We start from the raw sequence: 8,596 nt of genomic DNA on the forward strand, positions 1-8,596 counted from the left end.
TTTATTATGCAATTTACTTCAGTTTTCGGTTGGAATAAAGTCGCAAATTGTGGCGCACAAAAATGAATTAAAAGAAGTGGGTTGGCTTAGATGTGGGGTCTACCTGGGGCCCGACAAATCAAATTTACGAAAGAAATTGGTATAGCGGAAATTTTGTTTCGGTTTCTGGCGCAACGATGCGGCAAATTTATGAAAACAGGCGCTCTCCTCTTATTAAATTTAGCGCGCTCCTGTTTAAAACTGGTGTATAAAAGACCTGCCTTAGTTAGATCCCTATTAAGGTTTAAATTCTCATATTTCAAGACCTCTACTTGCTGTAAGTGAATGGGAACAGTCTTATTTACATCCAAAGGCCGAAAACCTGTACAGACCAAAGTATTTTGAGGCTGAGAGTTTGTTACAATTGTATCCAGTCTAGATGATCCTCGATACCTTATTGCAGTCAGAATTAGGTGATTACATCAATGATACAAAGACAGAAAATAAAACGAGACACGACGGCGGCTTCTCTAGGCCGACCAATCACCAGTCACGGAATTCCTTCTATTCAAATCGCAACATTTAGATCTTCTCAAACTTTCCTTTTTCTTATGACATCAATCAAGAGAGAAATTCCGGACGTCTCCAAACAATATAACATCGTATCCCTGAACTGGCCCCCCCCCCCGCCCCCGCCCCCCGCCGGTATACAACGCCATTGTCTGGGGACTTATCCAAGATGGAGGGGGGTGGTTAACCCCTTTCATGCCAGGTATGAGGGTTTATAAATAAAGAAATTTACAAGTATACAAGAAAAAAGAAAAACTTCAGACATTTTATAAAAAAAAAAAAAAATAATTATAATAATTAATACAATAATATAAAAGAACAAAATATTAATAAATATTTGTTTTTTAACATTACATTTTTTTTATTTTTTAAATTCTTAATAAGGATTTTACCTGTAAATGTCAATGGTCGTTTCAATTCCGACCACACACACATCGTAGGTCGGACTCAGGCAGGTGACCTGGAAGGACCTGGCGTCAGACATCGTCTTCTCCTGTGCTCCTGGTCTGCAGGTGACTGCGTCCGATTCAGCTATGGCGACACCTTCCCCCCAGCAGGTCAGGGGTCATTAATGTCGCTCTGCGTGGCGCCAGTTGTCAGCTGGGGGGGTTGCTTATAATGCACCACGAAGCAGCGGCTCCAAACGTCACTCACTTCATCTCGTCTTCCTGACAGGAGGCGCGGCCGCGAGTTCTGTGGCTTCTTTCCAAAGCGAATATATATATAAAAAAGAAAGGGGCGTGTACGGGAGTAAACGCCGAATTAACAGGAAACAAAGTCACTTGATATAAAGTCAGGACGGCCAAAAGGCGTAACCGTCAATCAATAACGAAAATTGCTGCATTCCTGGCGCAGACAGGAAGACGATGAAACTGCGTGTATGAAGAGCGCTCACATCGTTACCAGTGCGTCTAATTATCAATCTCGCAGCACTTAAAAAAATAATAATAACAACAACAAAATTACGTCCGGCTTTACCCTGCAGCTGATTGACCTCAAGCCCTGAGCCGCATTGTTAGTGACTTGATCACGTTATTAAAACCGACATTGAGCAGCCGCAAGTGGGAATGGCTATATAAGCGAATGCCGACAGCCAAGAGGGGCTCAATGTCCCAAAATAACCCCTTACTTGTCATAGCGCCATTTCTGTACTTCCTGTAATATCAGGACAGATCCAGCAATCTCAATCACTGAGCAATCCAGACATGACGGGGTTAAAAGCGTAAGATTCTTCTGCTTGTCAGCGCAGCGCTTCAGGGCGGAAACTTTTGACATTTTTAACAGTTTCCTATTCAGATGAAGATTCTTGAGCATGAGGAGGACTATCGCACCTTCATAACCACCACCCCCATCATCAACAACAGCACCACGTACAGGGCGGAGGCCACCATTACACATAATTAAAATAAACAGGAATTCATAGATGGAGTGGTCGCCATCATCTGCCGGGAGCGGATCCTGCAGTCCTGTGTCCAGGATCACACTACACAGGGTTTGCTTGTAGTCTGTAACCATGGTTACACATAGCTCTGCATAGGAGCCGTAGACACAAAACGGGAGGAGGTTTAAAATCAAGCAATTCACTTCATTTTCTATTTTAGATAAAAAACTGTTGCAGAAGTTTACACACCCTGTAAGAGCGGCACTTTATGGCTGGATTCACACGCGGCAGGTTTTCTTGCAGACATTTCTGCCAATCAGTTGCAATCATCTGCATTGGGTTATTTCTGCAGCAGGTGTCGGAGCTTCTACGAAAAATTCTGACGCGCGTGACTGCAACCTACGATGCAGAGAGCTGGACATTAAAAAATCGTGACGGGTAACGTATTGGCACCTTGGAACTCGAAACAAACCTTGAGGTCGCCAGGAGCGCTCACGTCACTTTGTACTCCGTGCTGCCTCATCCACAGCGCCACCTAGAGGCAAAACCTTTAGAAAAAAGGAAAATAAAATAAATTACTACAAAGTGCCTCCAGCAACAGAAACTCTGCAGTCTATTTATGAAGTCCCGTTTTTTGAGGGATTTTTCCGTGACCTCTAAACGGGGGAGGGGGATTTTGTAAATATTGTAAATAGTTCCAAAGCGGGCACCTGGGAGGTTTTGTGGGTATTCCTGGGCGGACAAGTGGCAGAACTTAACAATGTCCTGTAGATGGGGAAACATACGTTGTTCGGTATGTCTATAGGATTGTACAATGTGTTCATTTATATTGTAACGCTGCCATTAGAGATACGCGCGGCGACATTCTTCAGGATCGACGTACGGTCCCTGATTAAATAAACTCCTCAGACCGGCGGGTGTCATTATTTCTACAATTTTTGGGATTTTTGATTTGAAATTCCTCCGCCCTCAGTGATTCAGCAGCCGAGTCACAGAACAAGCCGGCTCTGACCGGCGCAGCGATCACCGCCAGCGCTACGTTATTATCATCAGTGCAGAACATAATACTTATAGCCGTCACCGCTAATTATACTCTGCGTGAGAACATCACATCTAATGATATATAAGTGATCAAACGTCACCGGCGACACGGCGAGCAACACGCGTACCCCGGACCGAGACCCCAGAGCCCCACAACTTTACATAATAATGACGTGTGTATCTAATCCTATCATGTGTGATACTGTCTGCTGAGCTGTGTATCTAATCCTATCATGTGTGATACTGTCTGCTGAGCTGTGTATCTAATGCTATCATGTGTGATACTGACTGCTGAGCTGTGTATCTAATCCTATGTGATACTGTCTGCTGAGCTGTGTATCTAATCCTATCATGTGCGATACTGTCTGCTGAGCTGTGTATCTAATCCTATCCTGTGTGATACTGTCTGCTGAGCCGTGTATCTAATCCTATCCTGTGTGATACTGTCCGCTGAGCTATGTATCTAATCCTATCATGTGTGATACTGTCTGCTGAGCCGTGTATCTAATCCTATCCTGTGTGATACTGTCCGCTGAGCTATGTATCTAATCCTATCATGTGAGATACTGTCTGCTGAGCTGTGTATCTAATCCTGTCATGTGTGATACTGTCTGCTGGGCCTGTATCTAATCCTATCATGTGTGATACTGTCTGCTGAGCCGTGTATCTAATCCTATCATGTGTGATACTGTCTGCTGAGCTGTGTATCTAATCCTATCATGTGTGATACTGTCTGCTGAGCCGTGTATCTAATCCTATCATGTGTGATACTGTCTACTGAGCTGTGTATCTAATCCTATCATGTGTGATACTGTCTGCTGAGCTGTGTATCTAATCCTATCCTGTGTGATACTGGCTGTTGAGCTGTGTATCTAATCCTATCCTGTGTGATACTGTCTGCTGAGCTTTGTATCTAATCCTATCATGTGTGATACTGTCTGCTGAGCTGCTGTATCTAATCCTATCATGTGTGATACTGTCTGCTGAGCTGTGTATCTAATCCTATCCTGTGTGATACTGTCTGCTGAGCCGTGTATCTAATCCTATCCTGTGTGATACTGTCCGCTGAGCTATGTATCTAATCCTATCATGTGAGATACTGTCTGCTGAGCTGTGTATCTAATCCTGTCATGTGTGATACTGTCTGCTGAGCTGTGTATCTAATCCTATCCTGTGTGATACTGGCTGTTGAGCTGTGTATCTAATCCTATCCTGTGTGATACTGTCTGCTGAGCTGTGTATCTAATCCTATCATGTGTGATACTGTCTGCTGAGCCGTGTATCTAATCCTGTCATGTGTGATACTGTCTGCTGAGCTGTGTATCTAATTCGATCATGTGTGATACTGTCCGCTGAGCTGTGTATCTAATCCTATCCTGTGTGATACTGTCTGCTGAGCTGTGTATCTAATCCTATCATGTGAAATACTGTCTGCTGAGCTGTGTATCTAATCCTGTCATGTGTGATACTGTCTGCTGAGCCGCTGTATCTAATCCTACCATGTGTGATACTGACTGCTGAGCTGTGTATCTAATCCTATCATGTGTGATACTGACTGCTGAGCTGTGTATCTAATCCTATCATGTGTGATACTGTCTGCTGAGCTGTGTATCTAATCCTATCATGTGAAATACTGTCTGCTGAGCTGTGTATCTAATCCTGTCATGTGTGATACTGTCTGCTGAGCCGCTGTATCTAATCCTACCATGTGTGATACTGACTGCTGAGCTGTGTATCTAATCCTATCATGTGTGATACTGACTGCTGAGCTGTGTATCTAATCCTATCATGTGTGATACTGACTGCTGAGCTGTGTATCTAATCCTATCATGTGTGATACTGTCTGCTGAGCTGTGTATCTAATCCTATCATGTGTGATACTGTCTGCTGAGTTGTGTATCTAATCCGATCATGTGTGATACTGTCCACTGAGCTGTGTATCTAATCCTATCCTGTGTGATACTGTATTCTGAGCTGTGTATCTAATCCTATCATGTGTGATACTGTCTGCTGAGCCGTGTATCTAATCCTGTCATGTGTGATACAGTCTGCTGAGCTGTGTATCTAATCCTATCATGTGTGATACTGTCTGCTGAGCCTCTGTATCTAATCCTATCATGTGTGATACTGTCTGCTGAGCTCCTGTATCTAATCCTATCCTGTGTGATACTGTCTGCTGAGCTGTGTATCTAATCCTATCATGTGAAATACTGTCTGCTGAGCTGTGTATCTAATCCTATCATGTGTGATACTGTCTGCTGAGCTGTGTATCTAATCCTGTCATGTGTGATACAGTCTGCTGAGCTGTGTATCTAATCCTATCATGTGTGATACTGTCTGCTGAGCCTCTGTATCTAATCCTATCATGTGTGATACTGTCTGCTGAACTCCTGTATCTAATCCTATCCTGTGTGATACTGTCTGCTGAGCTGTGTATCTAATCCTATCATGTGTGATACTGTCTGCTGAGCTGTGTATCTAATCCTGTCATGTGTGATACAGTCTGCTGAGCTGTGTATCTAATCCTATCATGTGTGATACTGTCTGCTGAGCCTCTGTATCTAATCCTATCATGTGTGATACTGTCTGCTGAGCTCCTGTATCTAATCCTATCATGTGTGATACTGTCTGCTGAGCTCCTGTATCTAATCCTATCATGTGTGATACTGTCTGCTGAGCTGTGTATCTAATCCTATCATGTGTGATACTGTCTGCTGAGCTGTGTATCTAATCCTATCATGTGTGATACTGTCTGCTGAGCTGTGTATCTAATCCTATCATGTGTGATACTGTCTGCTGAGCCGCTGTATCTAATCCTATCATGTGAAATACTGTGTGCTGAGCTGTGTATCTAATCCTGTCATGTGTGATACTGTCTGCTGAGCTGTGTATCTAATCCTATCATGTGTGATACTGTCTGCTGAGTTGTGTATCTAATCCGATCATGTGTGATACTGTCCGCTGAGCTGTGTATCTAATCCTATCCTGTGTGATACTGTCTGCTGAGCCGTGTATCTAATCCTGTCATGTGTGATACAGTCTGCTGAGCTGTGTATCTAATCCTATCATGTGTGATACTGCCTGCTGAGCTGGTGTATCTAATCCTATCATGTGTGATACTGTCTGCTGAGTTGTGTATCTAATCCGATCATGTGTGATACAGTCTTCTGAGTTGTGTATCTAATCCGATCATGTGTGATACTGTCAGCTGAGTTGTGTATCTAATCCGATCATGTGTGATACAGTCTTCTGAGTTGTGTATCTAATCCGATCATGTGTGATACTGTCTGCTGAGTTGTGTATCTAATCCTATCATGTGTGATACTGTCAGCTGAGTTGTGTATCTAATCCGATCATGTGTGATACTGTCTGCTGAGCTGTGTATCTAATCCGATCATGTGTGATACTGTGCTAGGCCGCTGTGATGTCTCTTCACACAGCGTATGGTTACATTGTAGCGTCCTCAGTTACGGGGTCGGGTGTCGCAAAAATGTCGGTGATTCCGTTGCGGCACACCTGTAAAAGATACGTGGTACCACAAGTCCCAGCACACCTGTAAGAGATACGTGGCACCACAAGTCCCAGCACACATGTAAGAGATACGTGGCACCACAAGCCCCAGCACACCTGTAAGATATACGTGGCACCACAAGTCCCAGCACACCTGTAAGAGATACGTGGCACTACAAGCCCCAGCACACCTGTAAGATATACGTGGCACCACAAGTCCCAGCACACCTGTAAGAGATACGTGGCACCACAAGTCCCAGCACACCTGTAAGAGATACGTGGCACTACAAGCCCCAGCACACATGTAAGAGATACGTGCCACTACAAGCCCCAGCACACCTGTAAGAGATACGTGGCACTACAAGCCCCAGCACACCTGTAAGAGATACGTGGCACTACAAGCCCCAGCACACCTGTAAGAGATACGTGGCACCACAAGTCCCAGCACACCTGTAAGAGATACGTGGCACTACAAGCCCCAGCACACCTGTAAGAGATACGTGGCACCACAAGTCCCAGCACACCTGTAAGAGATACGTGGCACCACAAGTCCCAGCACACCTGTAAGAGATACGTGGCACCAAAAGTCCCAGCACACTTGTAAGAGATACGTGACACTACAAGTCCCAGCACACCTGTAAGAGATACGTGGCACCACAAGTCCCAGCACACCTGTAAGAGATACGTGGCACCACAAGTCCCAGCACACCTGTAAGAGATACGTGGCACCAAAAGTCCCAGCACACTTGTAAGAGATAAGTGGCACTACAAGCCCCAGCACACCTGTAAGAGATACGTGGCACTACAAGCCCCAGCACACCTGTAAGATACGTGACACTACAAGTCCCAGCACACCTGTAAGATACGTGGCACCACAAGTCCCAGCACACCTGTAAGAGATACGTGACACTACAAGTCCCAGCACACCTGTAAGATACGTGGCACTACAAGCCCCAGCACACCTGTAAGCGATACGTGGCACCACAAGTCATTAATCAGAGGATTTTCCGTTTCCCGGAGCGCCGGTTTTTTGTTGTGTTTGTTTTGCTGGAGTTTTTCTTCCTTTTTTACTTTGTAAAATTTAGAAAATTTCAATAAAAACAGTTTTCAAAAAAATAATAATAAATAAAGAGCCGTTAACCCCGGATCAGTGGAAGGTCAGTAATATATTTACATCGTGGCCGGCGTCATGCAGAGATTTAACCTCTGAAATGCTGGATCAGTCGGGATCAGTGCTGAGCGAGGATCGGCGGGTCATTCGTGCCGGGACTTGCCGCTTCCTCTGTGAACGGGATTAGGAGGGACTTGTGTAAATGCCGATGATCCTGATACAATGTCAAGAATTATCCGGATGATTCCTGCACAATGATAACGATTAAATGTAATTACAGATCTTCATGTCTCATTAGTAAAGAAGGCGATCCGGGCACCAGGTGATGTGAAGGGTTAATTATTGTAGCAAGAATTGAACCTGTCCTATCAGTATACAGGGGGCGCTATCAGTATACAGGGGGGCGCTATCAGTATACAGGGGGGCACTATCAGTATACAGGGGGGCACTATCAGTATACAGGGGGGCGCTATCAGTATACGGGGGGCACTATCAGTATACAGGGGGGCACTATCAGTATACAGGGGGGCGCTATCAGTATACAGGGGGGCACTATCAGTATACAGGGGGGCACTATCAGTATACGGGGGGCACTATCAGTATACGGGGGGCACTATCAGTATACAGGGGGGCGCTATCAGTATACAGGGGGGCACTATCAGTATACAGGGGGGCACTATCAGTATACGGGGGGCACTATCAGTATACAGGGGGGCGCTATCAGTATACAGGGGGGCACTATCAGTATACAGGGGGGCACTATCAGTATACAGGGGGGCACTATCAGTATACGGGGGGCACTATCAGTATACAGGGGGGCACTATCAGTATACAGGGGGGCGCTATCAGTATACAGGGGGGCGCTATCAGTATACAGGGGGGCACTATCAGTATACAGGGGGGCACTATCAGTATACAGGGGGGCACTATCAGTATACAGGGGGGCGCTATCAGTATACAGGGGGTGCTATCAGTATACAGGGGGGCGCTATCAGTATACAGGG

The 8,596-nt window shown here is 45.2% G+C and overlaps 1 protein-coding gene across 1 annotated transcript in view; it reads right to left on the reverse strand.

The window, feature by feature from the left end:
• LOC142661669 (protein-arginine deiminase type-1-like) overlaps nt 1–1,108 on the reverse strand; it is a 33,418-nt gene extending 32,310 nt beyond the window's left edge. The window contains exon 1 of the mRNA XM_075839089.1: nt 942–1,108. Coding sequence (XP_075695204.1) covers nt 942–1,033 — 92 coding nt within the window. The 5' untranslated portion in view covers nt 1,034–1,108. The remainder of the gene's footprint in view (nt 1–941) is intronic.
• Nucleotides 1,109–8,596: the final 7,488 nt, after the last annotated feature.

This window comes from Rhinoderma darwinii, chromosome 10 (assembly GCF_050947455.1).
Source record: "Rhinoderma darwinii isolate aRhiDar2 chromosome 10, aRhiDar2.hap1, whole genome shotgun sequence".
Taxonomy (NCBI): Eukaryota; Metazoa; Chordata; class Amphibia; order Anura; family Rhinodermatidae; genus Rhinoderma; species Rhinoderma darwinii.